At 44.9% G+C, this 24,167-nt stretch overlaps 1 protein-coding gene across 1 annotated transcript in view; it reads left to right on the plus strand.

Moving 5' to 3' along the window:
* LOC129868509 (neurite extension and migration factor-like) overlaps window positions 1-11,474 on the plus strand; it is a 32,344-nt gene extending 20,870 nt beyond the window's left edge. Inside the window, exons 2-3 of the mRNA XM_055942553.1 lie at window positions 3,289-3,410; window positions 5,009-11,474. Of these exons, the coding sequence (XP_055798528.1) occupies window positions 3,335-3,410; window positions 5,009-9,009 (4,077 nt within the window). The 5' untranslated portion in view covers window positions 3,289-3,334 and the 3' untranslated portion in view covers window positions 9,010-11,474. The remainder of the gene's footprint in view (window positions 1-3,288; window positions 3,411-5,008) is intronic.
* The last annotated feature ends 12,693 nt before the right edge of the window (window positions 11,475-24,167 follow it).

The raw sequence follows: 24,167 nt of genomic DNA on the forward strand, positions 1-24,167 counted from the left end.
ATTCCTGCGTCTGTCTCCCGCTCCTTCATGCCAACGTGATAGAATAATCAACCATTAAGGGAGACAGTGGGAATGGCCTGTCCAACGATGTCCGACGTCGCCTCAACGAGTCCGTCCGACGACGCCACTTCAGCAGCCACAACTGGCCCGTCCAGTGCCGCCACAACCGGTCCGTCCGACGCCACTATTACTGGTCAGCTGGATCGGGTCCTGATCGACCCGCACTGCGTTCCTGTGATCGTCCGCGAGGCCGGTGTCATGTGCTGCTGGTGAGGTGCGTCAGGGAGGGGGTACTGTCACGGATCCCTCCGGAACTTTCATTACGCACACCTGTCCCCTGTTCCCACTGATTAGTACTTGTATAACTGTGCCCTTTGGTTTCCATTGGGCTGTCGATTATTGATACGATGTCCGTTGGTTCATGTGAGTACCTGTGCTGTGTGTTCTGGCTTTCGTGCCATTGTGGATTGCGCAGATGATTACGGGTCTTGTCCCGTGTGTTAATCATTGTGCGCTTGTGTTATTTATTCAAGGTACTCCTCGCTCTTTTGTTTGGGTTTCAACCCTGTGTGTTGTATACATGTTTGTTTGGTCTTCTTCCCCGTGCCCTTGCACGGCACGCCGTAATTTGGGTGTAATAAAAACCCTATTATGCATTCCTGCGCCCTTCTCCTGAATCATTCATACCGAAGTGACAGACTGATCAAAACTCGTTTGCAGCAGACATATGGTGAGCAATATGTTTGAAACATCGATTCATAATAAAATCACAGTATCGAATCGCAATACATATCGTATCGGCAACTAAGTATCGCGATAATATCGTATGGTGAGGTCCCTGGCATTTCCCAGCCCTAGTATGCATCCATTATTAATTAGGTGCCTACAGCCCCTCATACACTTCATCTACTGTATGTGGCCTTAAGTAAATGAAACCAATAAGCAACATTTAAGATGTGTTTTTATTCCCTTGCTCAGCAGCTAAGAACACACTGTTTTTCCAAGTTTTGCTCAATATGGCTTCAAACAAAGGAATGAGTGCATGCAGAGTGCAGTATGATGTAATATAGTCAAATATACAGTAACTATGCAGTGGTTGACGTAGTGCTCTGTAGGATTTTGAAAGTTGAATTATTGAAGACTTATCATTTTCTATAACATCATCATACCTCTGCAATGGTGTACTGCTATGCCCTACTACAAACCCATACTGTAGTGTTTCATTATTTTATGTGAAACTGGTCAATCATACGTTATGTTTGCTATGCTGTAGCCCAGCACCACCATTTGGCTGATTTCTGGTTCATATAAAATTGTGATTTCAGTGTTTCTCTCGGGATTCAGTTGTTCCTCCTGAGAAGAAAGACTCAGTGTCACATATACTCCCATTTAGAGCCCTGATTGCAGCAGATGGATCAGGTGATGTGGATGTGGACTGAAAGTGAATCTCCTGCATTAGCAGTGATCCCTTCTGTTTAATCACCTCAGAGCCTCTGGGCCAATGGCCCGCACTCTGAGCAGAGAGAGAGCTCTGATAACCTGGGCCTCTTAGAAATAACATCATTTCATTTCATATGATGGGATGTGTTTTCCTTTTCTCTGCATACAGAAATGGAAAAAAATAAATTGAATGTGCCTCACAAGGGTCTGATAACCACAGATGCTACCCCATGCCAGTAATGGATTCAAGTCTGGCAGTTATACTTTCACGCATTTGTCATCTTGGGCCCGCCAGGTGTTGTTTTTAGTTGTAAAAAGATGCTGAGCATCTCCCACTGAATAATTTTTCATGTCTCTGCAAACTCTCTCCCTATACTACTATGTTTCCAATGGTCCCTCTCTATGCAGTGCTGAGATTCAACAATTCTAATGTTAAGATTTTCAAACTGCTTACCAATGATTCATACTGACTAGAGTCTTCCCAGTAAGATTAGGGCACAGTGGTAGACACAGACCCATGGTCAGGTTATCACACAGACCCATGGTCAGGTTATCACAGAGACCCATGGTCAGGTTATCACAGAGACCCATGGCCAGGTTAACACACAGACCCATGGTCAGGTTAACACACAGACCCATGTCCAGGTTATCACCTAGACCCATGGCCAGGTTATCACACAGACCCATGTCCAGGTTATCACAGAGACCCATGGTCAGGTTATCACCTAGACCCATGGCCAGGTTATCACACAGACCCATGTCCAGGTTATCACAGAGACCCATGGTCAGGTTAACACACAGACCCATGGCCAGGTTATCACCTAGACCCATGGCCAGGTTATCACAGACCCATGGCCAGGTTATCACAGAGACCCTTGGCCAGGTTATCACAGAGACCCATGGCCAGGTTATCACAGACCCATGGCCAGGTTAAAACAGAGAGAGAACCAAGGCCAGGTTAACACAGACCGAGGCCCAGGTTAATGACACAGAGAACCAGGCCAGGTTAACACAGACAGAGGCCCAGGTTAATGACACAGAGAGCCAGGCCAGGTTAACAGTATCGTTCTAGCTGGCAGTGAGTCAGCACTGCGCTGGCAGAGAGTCTTGTTTCATGCGGCTCACAAACCTTTGTCGCAAATTGCCTCCAGGAGAAACAACATGGCTTAATAATGTGTTAAATTGGACATGATCGTTGGACATAGGGCTAATTTTATGCAACCTCTTATTGCTTCTTCTCCGTCTCCATTAATCTGGCCATTTGTTTTTTCTCCCTGGCTGCAAGAAAAGGGATAGTGGGAGGAGGATGGGGAGTTTGAGAGCGTGAACAAGAGAGTTAGAGAGCTAGGAAAATGTAATATTTTTTGGGACATGATTTTATACAATTGTTACTTCTGACATTTGCTTAGAACAATTCTCATTCAGCAAGCATGTTATTGAGGAGTTTTGAGACGAGAAACACATAAAGCGATCAACAAAAGGCCAGGAGGATGTGCCTGCAATTTGCATGCAGACTGAGGCTCGGGTGTTTAAAAGCCTACTAGATACAGTATAAAGCAGTCTCTAATAATGGTGCCCAAAACAATATCCCTTGGTAGCCCATAGATGGGGACATATATTTTACAGGAACAACGAGTAGAATCTTGGGCTAAAGGTAGAAATATAGCATCCCGAATATTCCCTAGCCTCTTTTGAAGCCCCAGGAAGAGTAGCTCCTCATGCAGCAGTTGAGAAAGGCGAGAGTCAACAAGGATTTGCATGGCAGTATATATTATTATGATGACATAATATACCTTTTCCTTTGGTCAGCATCAGTGTTTTCATGTGTCTTGTGTTTTTCTTCTGCAGGTTGGATAGTGGTAATAATGTAAGAGACAAGAACCACGCTAAATTGATGGATGTTTTTCAAGAACCCAACTTTGCTGTGCTGGCTTCAAACCTGGAACAGATCAACAAAGCGGACGAGAATGGTAAAGACATGTGTATTTTGCTTTGCTAGAAACACATTAGGCCTACTTGAATAAAACAAAAAGGGAATGGACACACCAAGATCTAATTCTTCTCCACAGGTGTAGCTATATTGCATCATATTGTACTGTATGTTATAGCATTTTACAATGTGTTTTTATGAAGGAGCAGAGGGAATGCTGCTACATTATCACGGTACATGATGTCACAATCAAAGCACGAGTTCTTATATGGAACAAGATGCATGGTTCTCACCTCCTCCGCTATTTACCTCGGCTGTGACCTTCACAAAGCTGTAAGGCAAGAAGCCTCAGCCTTGATATTTAGTGACCTTAACCTTTGCTACTGGTTTTAATGCTCAGAGACGGTCTAATGAATGTGTGGAATGTTTTCGTCCGTTTTTTAATTCTGAAAGAACTTATCATCCTTTCCCACGACACTCCCATCCTTAACGACCCTGAATGTCAAAGGGTAAAGCCCACTCACACAGAGGAAGGGAAAGGTTATTACTTTTGTCATTCCTTCCATTCATCCTGTAAATACATCAACATAAAGATGTTCAATCAGAGTAATAGAAAAGGCAGAGGGCCTTATTTAAGATTGAACAAATAGGCTAATGATTTCTATATTTCCACAAAATTTGTCCCATGATTACTTTCTATTATGGCTTTTATTTTATTCTCATTGCATTCTTATCAGAAATTATAGAGCACAAGAAACACAATGATGATGATTAATGATGAGCATTTCATTTTTCTCAAGAAAAAGCTGAATTCCCCTTTTCAGCTTAAATTAGCTCTAATATGCCTCGTCTTTGTACAAAATTATTACTTTGTGCAGCCTGTTTGAAAAAAACATGACCTGTGTATTTTACAAACTGTAAGATAGGCTAGGAACATACACTGAGTGTACAAAACATTATGAACACCTGCTCTTTCCATGACTGACCAGATGAATCCAGGGGAAAACTATGATCTCTTATTGATGTCACTTGTTAAATCCACTTCAATCATTGTAGATGAAGGGGAGGATAGGTTAAAGAATGAGTTTTAAGCCTTGAGACAAGTGAGACATTGATTGTGTATGTGTGCCATTGAGGATGAATGGGCAAGACAAAATATTTAAGTGCCTTTGAACGGGGTATGGTTGTAGATGCCAGGTATGGCGGTTTAAGTCAAGAACTGTAACGCTGCTGGGTATTTCACGCTCAACAGTTTCCTGTGTGTATCAAGAATGGTCCACCACCCAAAGGACATCCAGCCAACTTGACACAACTGTTGGAAGCATTGGAGTCAACATGGGCCAGCGACCCTGTGGAATGCTTTCGACACCTTGTAGAACCCATGCCCCAGAGAATTGAGGCTGTTCTGAGGGCAAAAGGGAGTGCAACTCAATATTATGAAGGTGTTCCTAATGTTTTGTACACTGTGTACATTGAGCTGAAAATGAAAAATAATTAAAGAAAGGAAATAGTATAGTATATTAAAATGTAATCTTATATAGGAAATACAGTATGTTAAAGTACTCTCACATTGTCCATCAGTGAGTTCACAAGGGAATTAGTTGATATCTGATACTATCTCTTTGTTCCGCTCTACAGAATCACACAACCAGGACAGTTCTTTGAAGCTAGACAGTCCCGGCACCCCTCCTAAAGCCAATCCACCAAAAGGATGCCCTGAGAGTGAGAGGACCTCACTGAGCCCATCCTCACCTCTGAGCCCAACAGAGACCCCTGAGCCCAGCACCACTACTGCTGATGACTCCTCCTCCACTCACACCATCTCCCTCACCTCCTCCTGCTCCACCAAGTTGGTGAGTCACTGGGCTCTTCCAGAGGACTGTAGTGACAAGGCTGCCTTCACCATGATGGAGACAGGGAGTGTCTCGGCCCTGTCTGGGGGGGACTGCCTTATGCCACAGAGCCGCACCTGCCTGGGCTGCTTCATCGAGAGCAAGGACGCTACAGAGCCTGAGCCAGGGCTGGGCCTGGGCCGGGACTATGACCCCTGTCCTGTCTCCTGTCCTGACATGGCCATGCAGTGCATGAGTTCTGGTATCCGCTACGGGGATCAGCTGCTCTCAGACCAGCTCCTCAGCTACCCAGAGCACAAGGTCAGGGAGGTGGAGAAGACAGATGAGGAGAAGTCAGCGGAGGACAGTGACTCGGAGGATGCCACGTCAAAGAGTATCTACGAAGGCCTGCTCCTGGACAAGTGCAACGGTGAGGAGGCTCTGCTGGCCAACTCCAGCCAGGACTGGGGCTGCTTTGAGTCCTTTATCAGCGAGAGTAAGATCGAGCTGCTGGACCTCTGCTCTAAGAACGAGCTCTCTGTAAACCTCTTCTCAGAAGAGGACGTAGACAACTATATGTTTGATGATGAGGACTCCACCCTGGGCAGCGACGTGTGCTCGCTGAAGATACGCTACGAGTCCTTCCAGGACAACGTCCGAGAGAAGACCAGCACCATTCAGGAGGAAACCCAGTTCAACTTCTTCCCGAGTGTCGTCGCCAAAAAGGAGGGAGAGGGAGCAGTGAAGAAGGAAGCTGAAGTGCCGCAGGTAAATGGAGAGAAGGTCGAAGTCTGGGCGGCTGGAGAAAAGGTTGACAAAAACAACAGCAGCAGCTCTGCTGAAGTGATGCCGAATGTCAGTCCAGAGAGCAGCTACCTGTTTGACTTCAACAACTCCACAGAGGACTCTGGAGAGTACAGCGATGACAGCTCCTGTACTGGATCCTCCCTTGACACCTGCCAGACCAAACGGAAATACTGCTTTCTCTCCAGGGAGAACTCCAGCTCTTCTAGTCAGCTGAGCTACGGGCTGAGGTCCAAGAGGAAAGTCAGATACAGCGACGACTATCTGTATGACGTGGATTCTATCGAGAGTGAGAGGAACACAGAGAAAAAAGAGAAGCAGCCGATGGGTCCAAAAAAAGAGGAGGATGACGACTGGTGTCCAAAGAAGAGGAGAAAATCCTCACGGAAAGAGCCTCCGGTGATAATCAAATACATCATCATAAACCGATTTAAAGGGGAGAAGCACATGTTAGTAAAGCTTGGGAAAATTGACACATCAGAGACAACAGTAAGCTTAAGTAAGGACTTAGTTCATAAGTACCAGAGAATGGCCCCTATGAAAGACTACTGGCAAAAGAGGCGCCAGGAAATGCAGGAGCAGCGCAGGCTGGCTGCTGGTGATAAAAACAGATTTCCGAATGGCTGCAGGCGTTCCCTTAATTCTAGCCTGACAAAACGAAAATACAGGATTGCAAATAGAGTCCGGATTCAAAGAATTCACACTGTAGAGCTCTCGCCAAACCACGCCGATCACAAGCAAGAGGTGCGAGCAGCTGAGGATCAGGATGCCTGTACAGATATGGCATCAATAACAACAACAACCTCCGACTGTGCTGCTAGATTAGACCAAGGAAGTGTGACAGGAAAAAGCAGATCGCTAGAGAGGGAGGGGAAAAGACTTGGAAATAAGATTTTGAAAATAAGGAAATTTAAAAGCGAGGCCAGACTGAAGTCGAAAAAAATGACAGATGCTCAGCAGAAGGATGGTAAAGCTGTGGTACACCTACAAGAGGTTGGCCCACTATCCCCAAGTCAGCCTCCTGACATAGTTTATTCTAAAGCAGGCAGCCCCCAGCTTTGTGATGACTCCACTGTCAGTGTTGACCCCACTGAAAAGTCTACTTTTACACCAGCCCCCTGCTCCTCTTCCAGCACAATGACCCATCCTGTAAATGTGAATAGTGGTCTACCTGTCATCCCCGGAGGCTACCTACAGACATTACTAGATGCCTCTGACTCATCCAGTAATACTGGACTGTCATATTACTCCCAGCAGCAGCAGCAGCAGCAGAATCCCCGACAACAGTTTCCCCATGGGCTCTACCAGGAGGAGAATCCATTCACTAACCTACAGCTGGCCCAGAGCTGTGTTCTATCTCCTCCCTCAGAGTCCGAGCTCCAACAGTCCCCCTCTAACTCCAATCAGATGGAGCCAAACTTCACTCACATATCATGGCAGTCTGGAGGTGAACAGCTACCATTTACATCTGACATTCCACCTGAATCTGCTGGCTTTTCCAACGCCATGCCTTTGCCAATGACAAACAACTTGCCATTGTCAGGATATAGTCAAGTCAATGTAGATGGCAACAGACTGCTGAATGATAAGGCACATTTACCTGAAGAGCCACCAGTACCAGACTCAACCCTACAGGCCAGTCGGGCAGCTGAAGAGGAACAGGTGCAGTTCCATAGAGTCACTCTAAACACAGATAACAGCAGGCTGGCCAGCTATGACTCTATGGGTTCACTGTCTGCCACCTCCAGCAACTACAGCACTATGAGTCACAAGTCCTGTGAGAAGGAGAGTGAAGAGGATGTGAACGAGAACTTCTTGGCCCACTGTAGTCCCAAACTGGTGATCCAGCAAAGTACTGATGAAATCACTCCCCTTAGGGAGTCCACAGACCTACTGGACATCTCCAACTTCACCCCCGATAAGTTTAGGCACTCGTCGTTGTCAGAGATGTCGCCACCCGACACACCAAATCTCTCCCCACAGGTGATGGGTCCAGAAATGAGGGAAAGCCTAGGAAAGGCCAGGGAGTTTCAAGGAGAGACAGGAGACATGACACTCTCAACTACACCTGATGGGACTAAGTGGGACTGTAATGTCCTGCCACAACAAAACCATGATGGCAGAGCAATAAACAATCATCAGTTCCAGTTCCATACTTTCAATGACAATGATGGCACAGGGTTAGATGATAAAATTGACGGCACGGACGTCTTTGATGAGCAGGCTGAATCTATTGGAGGCCGAACTAAAGGTCCCAAGTCAAAAAGGAAAACAACCAGTAAACAGAAAACCAAGACTCCAAGGGCCCCCAAGACAGAGAAGAACAAAGCCCCTAGACAGAATTCTCGTTCATCCAAAAAGCTAAAAGCCCTGCTTGATGCAAAGGCAAAGGCGAAAGGTGAAGAAAGTGAAGGTCTTGCTGGACTGTCAGAAGTCTGGCCTTTACTGGTGGAGCACGGTGGGGGCTGGGCAGACGGCGGCAACAACAACAACAACAGTGCTGTGGATGACGACCAGCGAGAGTTTGAGGAGCCCTCCAACATCCTGTCCAACATAGTCTCTGGGATGGCAGAGGTCGAGAGGTTTATGAAGGTGTCCATCGAGCCACTGTGGGACCCCATTTCTGGACTCTGTCAGCCTCCAGAGGCCAACAGCCTTAAAACTAAGACACTCAAAATCCTGGCGGGCACAACAGCTGACGTCAGGAAAAAGGGTGGTTATGCCACCTCCCCTGGGGCAGGAAGGGGTAGGAAGGCAACTGGCAGGGGAGCCAAAAACCAATCCAAGTTCATTCCTTCAAACCCCTTCTTCCCCCCTCTCACTCTAGACTGCAACATGTTCAACAAGTCCAGCCTCGGTATACCTGGCATCTGTGGGCCCGCACACAAAAAAATGTACCGTCACAAAACCAGTGCAAAATTTGCTGGAGATGAAAACAATACAGGGAAGCGGGACTCGAGCAAGAACGTAGCTCTGATGGCCTCTTATGAGAAACTGAGGTAATATTTTGTAACAGTGGCTGCAAAATACGTCCCCCTCACTCTATTTCCTCCCGCCTCTTGCTCAGTTCCCTGGGTTCCCTTACTGCTCTCACTTTTTGACTTAAATCCAAGTGTTGCATGGCAAAGACATTAACCCTGACTACCCCACCTCCTTCTTTTACCCTGAAACAACTTGCATGTGAGCTTTTATTTGTTCCGGCGAAACTACCTATTGTGTGATTGATTGTCTCTAGCTTGACTGTGATTTCGAACTACCGTGGCTGCTTTTTGTTTCTGACACTGCTGCTTGATTCACCTTTCTTGGTCTTTAGTTTGTTTTGTTTTTTGTTACTTTAAGTTTGACTTTTGTATAATAAGAAAAATTGCCTTGAAAATGTTTTGAAAATCATTTTTGTGATACTTAATGGTTTGCTTTGTTTTTTCAATTCTCCATTTCAGCGGAACAGCTTGCCCCTCCTTAACAATGTCAAAATTCAGTTTGTGGCTCTCCACAAATGTTTAAAATAACAGTTCAAAAGTTGTCCGTCCTTACATTTAGTCAATGGTTGCCTTCAGTGTACAAAGCGAGAGTGGAGTAGAGTTAGTCATGAGGGAACAATAGAAGTGTCCTATCATTACTGATACCACCCAGCCATTCCATTTGTGGATGTTTTACTGGTGTTGGAGAACTGTATCGCTGTTCTGCTGGGAACCAGACCTTTCAGAATAAAAAAGGGACATTTTTGTATTAACGATAAGACGACTTTCTCATACTGTCCTAATTTTCTTAATATCTTGAAATGGCATTATTTGTCATTGGCTTTTTGCCATGGTTTGGGGAGAGGAGGTGGGAGGGGAAGTGGAGTAAGTACCCAGAATTGCAATTTGTTAATGCTATTGTACAGAGACATATGCACTATTTGCAGAATATGACGATAATTATAATAGTTGAAAATGGAATTATGTGCCAAACGTTGAACAAGTATCTGTATAAACATTTTCTATCTATATGTATATTTGCTGTTTCATGTTCTTTTTGTTAGGGTTGGGGGGTGGGGGTTCTGGACTTTGGTGGCCGGTCGACATTCTAGAGAATTTACACTTCATTCGGTTTGCCAAGCACCTGCAGCTGACAGTGATACACCTTTTACCAAAATGCAAATGACTGTCTTTTCATTCATACATTCCTTTGAAATGATTGCCATCTGAACTCAAAATCAACAGCCAGCATGGCGATACAGAGAAGGGGATTAAATAGGTCCTGTGGAAAGCTGCCATAAGCTGTTTCAGCAACTAAAAAGTAGCACTGTTTCAATAAGAAATCTTTATGCTCTAACAGGTTAGTTCAATCTTGAGGTTTGAATTTGTACTCTACTCAAGGTTAGTATACTGCTTCATGTAATCTCATGCAATCTCATGGATTCACCTACTACTGCACAAACATGGAGCTCTGTATTAGATTTCTACAATTTAGTTCAATTTACATGAATTGATACTATCCATCAGAGATCGAATATTTATTATGAAGACCTTTTGTCTCTCGAAACCCCCCTTCCCCTCCATCTTCTCCAAGTTGCCAGGCTAGCCATTGAGACTGGGGATCAGGACAGGTGTCACCACCAGGTGGTGTGGAGTAGACTGCCTTATATCATCCCTGCCCATTGTTAATTGAATGTATTTGGCTTCCTCTCCAACACGAGTTTTATATGATGTACCACTGTTGAGCTGCCTGTGAAAGGTGCTTGAAAGCAAATGAACTTACAGGTAACTGAAAAAAGGATGAAGAAATCCTCTGTGCCCTATTTATGAATGTATAAGATACTGTTATGTTTGATGTAATTCTGCCATGATTTTGACATTAATTAGAATTGTGTTTTGCCATTTTTGTTGAAAATAATATTTAGCTTTATAAATATTGTCAGAGTTGTTGCCAGATGGATTCCAAAATAACTCCTGACATCCTCCATGAATCTTGTATATTTTTCAGTGTGCCAATTTGTAAAATATTTTCTAAGTGTATATTTTTCTTAGAAAGTGCTGTTAAGTATTTGTAAATGTGGATACCCTTTTTTCGCCTTTATAGGCAGTGAAAGGGATGTATAATGACATGCCTTTGGTTTTAAAAACCAAAATAACAAACATGACAAAAAAAATTATAAAAGGAGAGAGGGAAAACACTGGGGAAAAAAGCTGTAACATTTTGTCGGAAGTTTTGTAATCAGACCAATCTTGTTGTGGGAGTGTAGTGCTAGTGTAAAAAGTATGATAAAAGAAAAAGAAAAACTGAAATAAAGACATATTTGTGATTTTATTGCTGTTTTATAAATCATTCTAGTATCATTTTGTTTTGTTGTAACTGTTGCAAAGGTTTAAATATTTGTGAACAAGCCTGTATGGTGACAATGTAATATTGGTAACTTGCTGAGTTTTGTAATAATGTTTATGGAATAAATATAAAATAAAATGAGGTTTTGATTCCTGCTTTCAGATGAGACTCCATTTTCTTCTCTCCAGGGACTGTATTGACATCTTTCTGAAAATGTATACAGTCCTTATGTTGCATAGATCTTAAAGACCCTTAAAAAGTGTTGATATTACATTTTACTTGTAGTCTGAGTAGTTTGTCTGCAAATAGATTGACTCCACAAAATGCTAAACATGTTACTTCATATACAGTAACAGTCAAAAGTTTGGACACAGCTACTCATTCAAGGATTTTTCTTTATTATTTGTACTACATTGTAGAATAATAGTGAAGACATCAAAACTATGAAATAACAGATATGAAATAATGTAGTAACCCAAAAAGTGTTATGCAAATCCAAATCAATTTAAGATTTTAGATTATTCAAAGTAGCCACCCTTTGCCTTGATGACAGCTTTGCACACTCATTCTCTCAACCAGCTGCACCTGGAATGCTTTTCCAACAGTCTTGAAGGAGTTCCCACATATGCTGAGCACTTTTTAGCTGCTTTTCCTTCACTCTGCGGTCCAACTCATCCCAAACCATCTCAATTGGGTTGAGGTCGGGTGATTGTGGAGGACAGGTCATCTAATGCAGCACTCCATCACTCTCCTTCTTGGTCAAATACCCCTTACACAGCCTGGAGGTGTGTTGGGTCATTGTCCTGTTGAAAAACAAATTATAGTCCCACTAAGTGTAAACCAGATGGGATGGTGTATCGCTGTAGAATGCTGTGGTAGCCATGCTGGTTAAGTGTGCCTTGAATTCTAAATAAATCACAGACAGTGTCACCAGCAAAGCACCCCCACACCGTTACACCTTCTCCATGCTTCACGGTGGGAACCACACATGCAGAGATCATCCGTTCACCTACTCTGCGTCTCACAAAGACACAGCAGTTGGCACCAAAAATAAAAAATTTGGATTAATCAGACCAAAGGACAGATTTCCACCATTCTAATGTCCATTGCTCGTGTTTCTTGGCCCAAGCAAGTCTCTTCTTCTTATTGGTGTCATTTAGTAGTGTTTTTTGGCAGCAATTCGACCATGAAGGCCTGATTCACGCAGTCTCCTCTGAATAGTTGATGTTGAGATGTGTCTGTTACTTGAAATCTGTGAAGCATTTATTTGGGCTGCAAGTTCTGAGGCTGGTAACTTTAATGAACTTATCCTCTGCAGCAGAGGTAACTCTGGGTCTTCCTTTCCTGTGGCGGTCTTCATGAGAGCCAATTTCATCATAGCGCTTGATTGTTTTTGCGACTGACCTTGAAGAAACTTTCAAAGTGTTTGAAATTGTCCGGATTGACTGACCTTCATGTCTTATAGTAATGATGGACTGTTGTTTCTCTTTGCTTATTTGAGCTGTTCTTGCCATAATATGGACTTGGTCTTTTACCAAATAGGGCTATCTTCTGTATACCACCCCTACCTTCTCACAACACAACTGATTGGCTCAAACGCATTAAGAAGGAAAGAAATTCCACCAAAAAACAAGGCACACCTAAACTTAATTGAAATGCGTTCAAGGTGACTACCTCATGATGCTGGTTGAGAGAATGCCAAGAGTGTGCAAAGCTGTCATCAAGGTAAAGGGTGGCTACTTTGAAGAATATAAAATATATTTTGATTTGTTTAACACTTTTTTGCTTACTACGTGATTCCATATGTGTTATTTCACAGTTATGACGTCTTCACTATTATTCATTCTACACTACTATACATTGTAGAAATGTTACAAAAAATAAAGAGAAACCCTTGAATGAGTAGGTGTGTCCAAACTTTTGACTGATACAATACATCTTTTTTTTCAGACATTGCTTTGATGAATAGGCACTTGTTTAGAAAGACTACAATACATTTACTCTAGATTATAGAAGCCTTGGATAAAAAGGTCAAACTTGTTGACTAGTTATCATGAAGTTTTAGTGAAAAGTGTTTAGTTTTAAATAGCTGTGTAAATAAGTAGGCCAGACAATTTTTTCAATATTTTTTGGCATAAACTATGCCTGAGTTAGTAGTCAGGCACCTCAGCAGATGGCAGCATTCAATCTTTTTTTCTTTATGAGGAATAATTCAGACTATCCTGGTACATTGCTAGGCCTTGTAACATATGGTTAGCATGGATTATACATTGCAAAATAGCTATGTTCATATACTTTGCTCATCCACTGCTGCATACATTTGAATTGAATAACAGCTAAATAGGAATGTGTGTGAATGTTGACTGCAAAAAAAAAAAATCGAACTAAATGTCAAATATTCTGTTGTTTAGCTATTGTTTATGTTAACAGGCAAACCCAAGGTCAGAATGCTCAGTAATCGAGTGAGAGGAGTAAGAATGTCTAGTTGTCTACCACTGAGAGGAACACAACAGAATGTTTATTCATGTACCTTGTAGGGGTGGGGGGGTGGGGGGGGATCACAGCTATGGAAACCCACAGGGTGCATTGTACAACTAGATGTTGGCTCCCTTTTTCCTCAAGGTAAGGAGGGGTGGAAAAATCACAAGGGAAAAAACAGACTTACACATAGGAGTTTCCACTAGGATGCATGGATGAAGGATATATGTGCAAACCAATGACTAGTATATATGAAGATGCAAACAAGTTTTTTTTTCTTGCCAATATAGTTAGTAGCATTTTGGCCTATGCAGATCAATGCACTACTAGGCCAAGGGCTTCACATTGAGAGGGGTTGTCTATCTCCTGATCTGGACAGGTGAAACAAATGCTTGGCCTCCAATACAATGCTTCCATCTATATTTCTTCCTGCAATGTACTACCATAGACAGTAGCCTACACTGTACTGTCCATCCCCGCCAACCACTGAACCAGAGCGGAGCGCGAGCCCCTAACATTCCTATCCAGTCAGATTGTACGCTAATGTGTTTTACCAAAAGAATTGACACACGAGTGAGTGGCAGACCTGGTAGAGAGCGTGGTGAAACAGACAATACTGTCTGTCCTGCTGAGTTTTGATGCAGTCTTTACCCGACAAAGTCAAACTAGGATGTGTCAGTTATCCTGTGAGAGATTTAGTTTCAAACCCATTTTCGTGTTTTAGGTGCCAAGCTTATGGTCATGTTGCAGCAGTGTGTAGAAGGGAGATTCCTAGATGTGGTAAGTGTGCAGGTGGGCATGAGTCAAAGGAATGTGTAGTATTGGTGCAAAAAATTGTGTGCGTTAACTGTAGGGGTACCAATGGTGCTGGAGATCAGAAGTGTCCGGTGAGAGAAAGGCAGGTTGAGGTTGCCAGGATCAGAGTAGTACAGGTGTCATATTCTGAGGCAGTGAAGAGAGTAGTAGAGGAAAATGGGTCCAGGGTGAGGGATCCTAAGAGGACCCCTGTGAGTAGGCCGAGGCCAATAGACAGTGATAGGAATAACTATCAATGTGCTTCAGTAAGGTTGGTTTCATAGCCATGATTACCCCTATTCGGTGCCATCAGCGTCGGGGTGCCCACCCGGGTACTCACAGCACGTTCCTCCCCTCTATCACCCACCCCCGGGGTAGACCTCCCGGGATACCAACCCACCCCCGACCGGACGGGAGGCGTGCTCAGGACTAGGTTTGCGCGTGCTTAGGACTGGGTTTTCGTCCCTCCTGGAGAGGGCGTCCGCATTGCCGTTCCGGGCCCCCGACCTGTGGATAACAGAGAAAGAGAATCACTATAAGGACAGGAACCAGCGGGTGAAGCGGTCATTCGTGTTCTTACCTCTTGCTATCCACACGAGTCGGGCATGGTAATCAAGGTGAAATTCCTCCCAAGGAGGTAATACTTGAGGGTGTCCAGCACCCACTTCACCTTCTCGGCAATCGAGTACTTTTCCCTCTGGAGGACATACATGGAGTGCTCCTCGCCTTCCTGCTCTTGGGACAAGACGCCCTCCACCCATGTCAGACGCGTCGGTGTGGACCAGGAGATTTATTGAGAAGTCCGGGGTGGCGAGTACCGGGTGAAAACATAGCGTGTCCTTCAGGGCCTGGAATGCCGCCTCAGTGTCCTCCATCCATCACACCGTCTGGGGTAGGCGTGCCTTCTCTAGGTCTGTGTGGGGAGAAGCTATTGCGGCAAAGTTAGGTATAAATAGACTGTAATAGCCTGCTAACCCCAGGAACATGTTCACCTGCCTATTGGTTCGGGAGACCGGCCATTCACCAATGGCGGCATTTTTTTTTCTTGGTGCTTCACATTTCCAGATAGCCCACGTACTCCACCTTGGCGTAGCCCAGCTTGCACTTATGGGGGTTCGCGGTCAGCACCGCATCCCTTAGCACATCCACCACCACCTGTAGCCTACAGAGATGAGACTCCCAACTGTCACTGTGCATGATTATATCATACAAATTAGCAGCAGCGTACTCACGGTGTGGGCGCAGGACACTGTCCATGAGTCGCTGGAAGGTTGCTGGGGCCCTGTGGAGCCCAAAAGGATGAACCCGGTAGTGGTATAGCCCCCCCGGGGTGGAGAAGGCCGTCCTCCCCTGGGAGGCTGCTGCCAGCAGCACCTGCCAGTACAACTTCGTCAGGTCCAGGATGCTGACGTACAGTTGAAGTCGGAAGTTTACATACACCTTAGCCAAATACATTTAAACTCAGTTTTTCACAATTCCTGACATTTAATGATAGTAAATATTCCCTGTCTTAGGTCTGTTAGGATCACCCCTTTATTTTAAGAATGTGAAATGTCAGAATAATAGCAGAGAGAATTATTTATTTCAGCTTCTATTTCTTTCATCACATTCCCAGTGAGTCAGAAGTTTACCTACACTCAATTAGTATATGGTAGCATTGCCTTTAAATTGTTTAAAAATTGGGTCAAACATTTCGCGTAGCCTTCCACAAGCTTCCCACAATAAGTTGGGTGAATTTTGGCCCATTCCTCCTGACAGAGCTGGTGTAACTGAGTCAGGTTTGTAGGCCTCCTTGCTCGCACACGCTTTTTCAGTTCTGCCCACACATTTTCTATGGGATTGAGGTCAGGGCTTTGTGATGGCCACTCCAATACATTTACTTTGTTGTCCTTAAGCCATTTTGACACAACTTTGAAGTTTGGCAGTTTTGGAGCAGTGGCTTCTTCCTTGCTGAGCGGCCTTTCAGGTTGTGTTGATATCGGACTCGTTTTACTGTGGATATAGATACTTTTGTACATGTTTCCTCCAGCATCTTCACAAGGTCATTTGCTGTTGTTCTGGGATTGATTTGCACTTTTCACACCAACGTACGTTCATCTCTAGGAGACAGAACGTGTCTCCTTCCTGAGCGGTATGATGGCTGCATGGTCCCATGGTGTTTATACTTGCGTACTATTGTTTGTACAGATGAACGTGGTACCTTCAGGCGTTTGGAAAATGCTCCCAAGGATGAACCAGACTTGTGGGGGTCTACAATTTATTTTGATTTTCCCATGATGCCAAGCAAAGAGGCAATGGGTTTGAAGGTAGGCCTTGAAATACATCCACAGGTACACCCCCAATTGACTCGAATGATGTCAATTAGCCTATCAAAAGCTTCTAAAGCCATGACATCATTTTCTGGAATTTTCCAAGCTGTTTAAAGGCGCAGTCAACTTAATGTATGTAAACTTCTGACCCACTGGAATTGTGATACAGGGAATAAGTGAAATAATCGGTCTGTAAACAATTGTTGAAAAAATTACTTGTGTCATGCACAAAGTAGATGTCCTAACCGACTTGCCAAAACTATAGTTTGTTAACAAGAAATTTATGGAGTGGTTGAAAAACAAGTTTTAATAACTCCAACCTAAGTGTATGTAAACTTCCGGTTTCAACTGTATATCGCCTTCCCCTCTAGTGGTTCATCAGTTCGTCCACCTGGGGCATGTGGTAGGCGTCAAATTTACTGGCCTCGTTCAGGCCCCGGAAGTCATTTCAGAATTAGACAGTTCCGTCCGGTTTTTGTACCAGCACTATAGGGCTAGACCACTCACTCTGGGACTCCTCCATTACCCCCATCTCTAGCATTGTCGTCACTTCCCGTTAGACCGCCGCCCTCCGTGCTTCTGGTATCCGGTATGGCCATTTACACACTTTTTGTCCCGGACGTGTGTGTATATGATGTTCCACAAGATCCGTGTGCCCCGGCGCCTTGGAGGACACGGACGTATTCTACTCGACCAACTCTCAGAGCGCTTGTCGTTGGGTCAGGATGTGGTCTTCCCCCACGGAAACTTAGACGGTTGGCGGACCTTATAATGGACGTCGCCTACCCGCTCAACGATGTCGTAGGGCCCGTGCCACGCAGCTAGGAATTTGCTCTTTGTTGTATGGCCCTGTTGCGCCAGGGCCATGTGCTCCCTCACCACTGACCAAATCACCTTAATCCTCTCCGTCATCTCCTCCACGTGTTCCACCACACTGCAAAGCGGCTTCGGTTGGTCCTCCCAGACCTCCTTGGCTAGGTCCAGCAGTCCACAGGGCCGATGGCCATACAGGAGCTGAAAGGGGGAGAACTCAGTGGACGCTTGTGGTACCTCGCTCACTGAGAACATCAGGTGGGGCAACAGCTGGTCCCAGTTCCTCCCGTCTCTCTCGATGACCTTCTTCAGCATCTGATTTAGGGTCTTATTGAATCGTTCGACAAGTCTATCCTTTTGTGGATGGTACACACTGGTCCTCACCTGTTTGATTCAGACATCTTTCATTACACGAGACGTGAATGTGGTGGCCTGGTCCGTCAGGATTTCCCGTGAAATATCCACCTGACTGAATAAATGGAAGAGCTCCCGTGCAATATCTTTTGCTGTCATTGTGCGTAACGGGATCGCCTCTGGATAACGGGTGGTATAATCCACGATTACCAGGATGTATTGGTGTCCCCTCGTGCTCTTCACCAACGGACCCAACAGATCCATCGCCACCCGCTCAAACGGCACCTCTATAATTGGCAGGGGAACCAAAGGGTTTCTATAATGTGCCCTCAGGGCTGTGATCTGGCACTCTGGGCAGGTACGGCAGTAGTCCTCAATGGCGCGCTTGACTCCGGGCCAGTGGGATTGATTCCCAATCTGCTCCCTGGTTTTCTCCTTCCCCAGGTGTGCCACGAGCAGGTGAGTGTGGGCGAGCTGCAAGACACTACTAACATACTGGTTGGTATGAGGATCCATTTTTTTGTCTCCCCATTGCGCTTTACTATCTGATTTAATAAATTGGGCTTGATGGCAAAGTGTGGGTAGCGCCACTCACTTACCCCAGGTAACAGCACGCCTTTCACCGCGATCACCTGCCCCTCGCGTTCTGGAGGTTGGGGTCCTCTAACTGGGCCATCCCGAACTGGCCCATGAGGATTCCCTTGTCGGGCGGCCCATCTGGTGCCTCCAGCTCCATATAGTGGAGCCTGTGGTCCTCCTCGGACGATGGCTCGTTTCCGTGCGCAGGGTCATCTCCCTCCTCCTGGTTCGACAGTGGACACCTCTCACGGCGGGACGTGGGTTGTGCAGGCGACCGTCCTTTTTCCTCACGCGCCTCCCCAGGTCCCTCCTCCTTACTGCCTGAAAGATCGGGCAATCTCTACTGAGGAGATGGGCAGGTTAGGAACAGCTTCCAAACGCATCTGGCCTCCCCCCTCAGGGTGGTTATCCATACCAGCACGGTTGGGTACCTCTTCCTGTCCCCATGTACACAGGAGACCGTCATCTCTTCGTCCCTCAGTTCATCTTTCCCCTCTTGTGTGAGCCCCTGCGGTTGGGCCAGGGTCACCATGCTGCCGGAGTCCAGCAGAGAACTGGTGTCGACACCATCAATTCGTACTGGAACCATCGGAGGGGCCGTCTTGGTGTGTGCCCAACAGGAGGTGACGTAACTCGCCATCCGGGTTACCCTGGAACTGGGGAATGCGGCAGGTATGGACTCCTCCCGGCCGGGGCAGCTCCATGCGATGTGTCCCAGGCTTGCTGCACTCAGTTGTGGACCAGTTGTACACAGCGTGCGAGGCTGAATCCATAACGGCTCAGGATCTTGCGTTTGAGTCCCTCATAATTCGCTGCCTGGTCGGCATTCAAGTCGAGGTAGGACTTCTGGGCCTTCCCGGAGAGGTAGGGTGCCAAAAGGCTGGGCCACCCTTCCCGCTGCGCCGTCCTCTCGAAGGTGCACAAATACATCCTTCTCCGTTAGCTTGACCAGGAACTGATTCGGGCTAGACTCCTGGGCCGTACCACCTTTCAGCTGGATTACCTACGCTGGAGAGCCTGTTGCTTCTGCTGGCTGAGGATAAACTGAGCCACCATTTCCTCCATGGTAATCTCCGTATGCTCGAGCCCACGGCACCCAAGCTACTGAGATGCTTGTGTTCTCTACCGTATGTGGTAAACTGTGGGGTGTTGGGTTGAGCGCACAGAGATGGACACAGAGACAGGGACAGGGAGGTTCTAGTCAGAAAACACGACTTTACTAGGAAACAAAAAATGATGTAACAACATAATAACTTAGGATTGTCTCGGTCCTTTTCATATTCAGCTCCGTGTCTCTGTGAGTTTTATTTCCCCCTATAGGCTCACCCCTTGCCTCTCTTTTTCTCTCTCCCGTTGCGCTATGGGGGCTCCATTTACAGTGGGGCAAGAAAGTATTTAGTCAGCCACCAATTGTGCAAGTTCTCCCACTTAAAAAGATGAGAGCGGCCTGTAATTTTCATCATAGGTACACTTCAACTATGACAGACAAAATGAGAAAAAAAATTCCAGAAAATCACATTGTAGGATTTTTATGAATTTATTTGCAAATTATGGTGGAAAATAAGTATTTGGTCAATAACAAAAGTTTATCTCAATACTTTGTTATATACCCTTTGTTGGCAATGACAGAGGTCAAACGTTTTCTGTAAGTCTTCACAAGGTTTTCACACACTGTTGCTGGTATTTTGGCCCATTCCTCCATGCAGATCTCCTCTAGAGCAGTGATGTTTTGGGGCTGTTGCTGGGCAACACGGACTTTCAACTCCCTCCAAAAATGTTCTATGGGGTTGAGATGATCTGGAGACTGGCTAGGCCACTCCGGGACCTTGAAATGCTTCTTACGAAGCCACTCCTTCGTTGTCCGGGCGGTGTGTTTGGGATCATTGTCATGCTGAAAGACCCAGCCACGTTTCATCTTCAATGCCCTTGTTGATGGTAGGCTTTGTTACTTTGGTCCCAGCTCTCTGCAGGTCATTCACTAGGTCCACCCGTGTGGTTCTGGGATTTTTGCTCACCGTTCTTGTGATCATTTTGACCCCACGGGGTGAGATCTTGCGTGGAGCCCCAGATCGAGGGAGATTATCAGTGGTCTTGTATGTCTTCCATTTCCTAGTAATTGCTACCACAGTTGATTTATTCAAACCAAGCTGCTTACCTATTGCAGATTCAGTCTTCCCAGCCTGGTGCAGGTCTACAATTTTGTTTCTGGTGTCCTTTGACAGCTCTTTGGTCTTGGCCATAGTGGAGTTTGGAGTGTGACTGTTTGAGGTGCTGGACAGGTGTCTTTTATACTGATAACAAGTTCAAACAGGTGCCATTAATACAGGTAACGAGTGGAGGACAGAGGAGCCTCTTAAAGAAGAAGTTACAGGTCTGTGAGAGCCAGAAATCTTGCTTGTTTGTAGGTGACCAAATACTTATTTTCCACCATAATTTGCAAATAAATTCATAAAAAATCCTACAATGTGATTTTCTGGATTTTTTTTCCTAATTTTGTCTGTCATAGTTGAAGTGTACCTATGATGAAAATTACAGGCCTCTCTCATCTTTTTAAGTGGGAGAACTTGCACAATTGGTGGCTGACTAAATACTTTTTTGCCCCACTGTATGTGGCCTGCACGGCTGGTTGGCACTCTCCCCTAATTACCCCTAATTGGTGCCATCAGCGTCGGGGTGCCCAGCCTGGGTACTCCAAGCAGAGGGAGCCAACGTCGTGGCACATACCTCCCCTCTATCACCAAACGGAGGTTTGGTTTGAAACTGCTAGTGAGTCGGGTGAAGATAATAGCACAGAGAGTGAGAATGAGAGGGTTACAGTTTCAAAGAAAAAGGGAAACAAGAGAAGTAAAGCTGTGGAGGAAACCAGGAAGCCACTTGATTTGTTTTACTCAGAGTGAGCGTTTTGAATCAATGCTACCTGGGAAATCCGTTTAACTTCTCGAGGAAGTGTGGGTGAGATTCACAAGAAGGGGTCTTTTTATGTGTGTGTGTCTGCAGATCAGAAGAAACTTGTTTTAAGACTCAAAAAGATATCGGAGTGGAATGTTTCCTGTATGGATTTTTTTGTAGCAGTGCGCCTATCAAGGGTGTTATTTCTGGGGTGGTGCAAGAAGGAAAGGCAGAGGATGTAATTGAAGACATACAGTAACAGCCAAAAGTTTGGACACACCTACTCATTCAAGTGTTTTTCTTTATTTTTATTATTTTCTACATTGTAGAATAACAGTGAAGACATCAAAACTATGAAATAACAGAAATCATATAGTAACCCAAAAAGTGTTAGAAAAATCCAAATCTATTTTAGATTCTTCAAAGTAGCCACCCTTTGCCTTGATGACAGCTTTGCACACTCTTGGCATTCTCTCAACCAACTTCACCTGGAATTCTTTTCCAACAGTCTTGAATGAGTTCCCACATATGCTGAGCACTTGTTGGCTGCTTTTCCTTCACTCTGCAGTCCAACTCATCCCAAACCATCTCAGTTGGGTTGAGGTCGGGTGATTGTGGAGGCCAGGTCATCTGATGCAGAACTCCATCACTCTCCTTCTTGGTCAAATAGCCCTTACGCAGCCTGGAGGTGTGTTGGGTCATTGTCCTGTTGAAAAGCAAATTATAGTCCCAATAAACGCAAACGAGATGGGATGGCGTATCGCTGCAGAATGCTGTGGTAGCCATGCTGGTTAAGTGTGCCTTGAATTCAAAATAAATCTCCCCCTCCATGCTTCACGGTGGGAACCACACATGCGGAGATCATCCGTTCACCTACTCGACGCAGAGTAAGTGAACGGATGATCTCCGCATCCGTTCACCTACTCTGCGTCTCACAAAGACACGGCGGTTGGAACCAAACATCTCAAATTTGGATTCATCAGACCAGAGGACAGATTTCCACCATTCTAATGTCCATTGCTCGTGTTTCTTGGCCCAAGTCTCTTCTTCTTATTGGTGTCCTTTAGTAGTGGTTTCTTTGCAGCAATTCGATCATTGAAGGCCTGATTCACACAGTCTCCTCTGAACAGTTGATGTTGAGATGTTTCTATTACTTGAACTCTGTGAAGCATTTAATTGGGCTGCAAGTTCTGAGGCTGGTAACTCTAATGAACTTATCCTCTGCACCAGAGGTAACATTGAGTCTCCCTTTCCTGTGGCGGTCCTCATGAGAGCCAGTTTCATCATAGCGCTTGATGGTTTTTGCGACTGCACTTGAAGAAACTTTCAAAGTCCTTCAAATTTTCCGGATTGACTGACCTTCATGTCTTAAATTAATGATCGGCTGTCGTTTCTCTTTGCTTATTTGAGCTGTTCTTGCCATAATATGGACTTGGTCTTTTATCAAATAGGGCTATCTTCTGTACACCACCCCTACCTTGTCACAACACAACTGATTGGCTCAAACGCATTAAGAAGGAAAGAAATTCCACCAAAAAACAAGGCACACCTAAACTTAATTGAAATGCATTCAAGGTGACTACCTCATGATGCTGGTTGAGAGAATGCCAAGAGTGTGCAAAGCTGGCATCAAGGTAAAGGGTGGCTACTTTGAAGAATCTCAAATATAAAATATATTTTGATTTGTTTAACACTTTTTTGGTTACTACATGATTCCATATGTGTTATTTTGTAGTTTTGATGTCTTCACTATTATTCTACATTGTAGAAAAAAAATAAAAAATAAAGAGAAGCCCTTGAATGAGTAGGTATGTCCAAACTTTTGACTGGTACTGTAAATGGAGTGGTTGGTGCATGTCGACTGGCCTGTTGGTAGATGGAGAAAAGAAATTCACTTAATCCATGCTATTGTTCTTTGATAAAGAGTCTCTCCCTTCTCATATAATTTGTAAGTCGCTCTGGATAAGAGCGTCTGCTAAATGACTTAAATGTAAATGTAAATGTAAATATAAGTTAGGATTCCTAAGGTACCCTGTAAGAGCTTTTGTGCACAAGCCCCTTCAGTGTCATAAATGTAAAAGATTTGGTCACGTGTCAAGTGTGTGCAGAAGAGAAGAGTATCATGAAGTGAAATTCTGCAACTGTGGAGGTGAACATATGCCTGAATTCCTGGGGTGCCTTGTTAGGGTGAAAGAGAATGAGATGGCAAGGGTAAGGAGTGTCCAGTGTGTCTCCTATCCGGGGGCGGTGAGAAGATTGGAAGGAACGAGTGGCGGGGAAAAAAACGATGTTAGTAGAGCCACCAAGACCAGTGAAGGTTTCTCATAAACCGAGGGATAGTGAAATGCTACATGTTAAAAAAGTGGACTTTGTATTATTTATTGCAGTGTTCATAATCTGTACAGCACAAGTGGAGAAGAAGTCGAAGAAAATTGGAATCATTGTGAATGCAGCTGTACCTTTTTTGGATCTTTGTGATTTCACAGCCGAGGCCATGCAAGAAATCCTGTCGGTGAATGTTCCGCCATCACAGGCCTCTGAGCCTGTGTAAGGATGTATTTTGGAGTGGACTGTGACTGAGGAAGTGGGATGGGTTTTGTTAGTTGACGTGTCTAATTTGGTATTTTATATGATGTC

This window comes from Salvelinus fontinalis, chromosome 13, assembly GCF_029448725.1.
Source record: "Salvelinus fontinalis isolate EN_2023a chromosome 13, ASM2944872v1, whole genome shotgun sequence".
Classification (NCBI taxonomy): Eukaryota; Metazoa; Chordata; class Actinopteri; order Salmoniformes; family Salmonidae; genus Salvelinus; species Salvelinus fontinalis.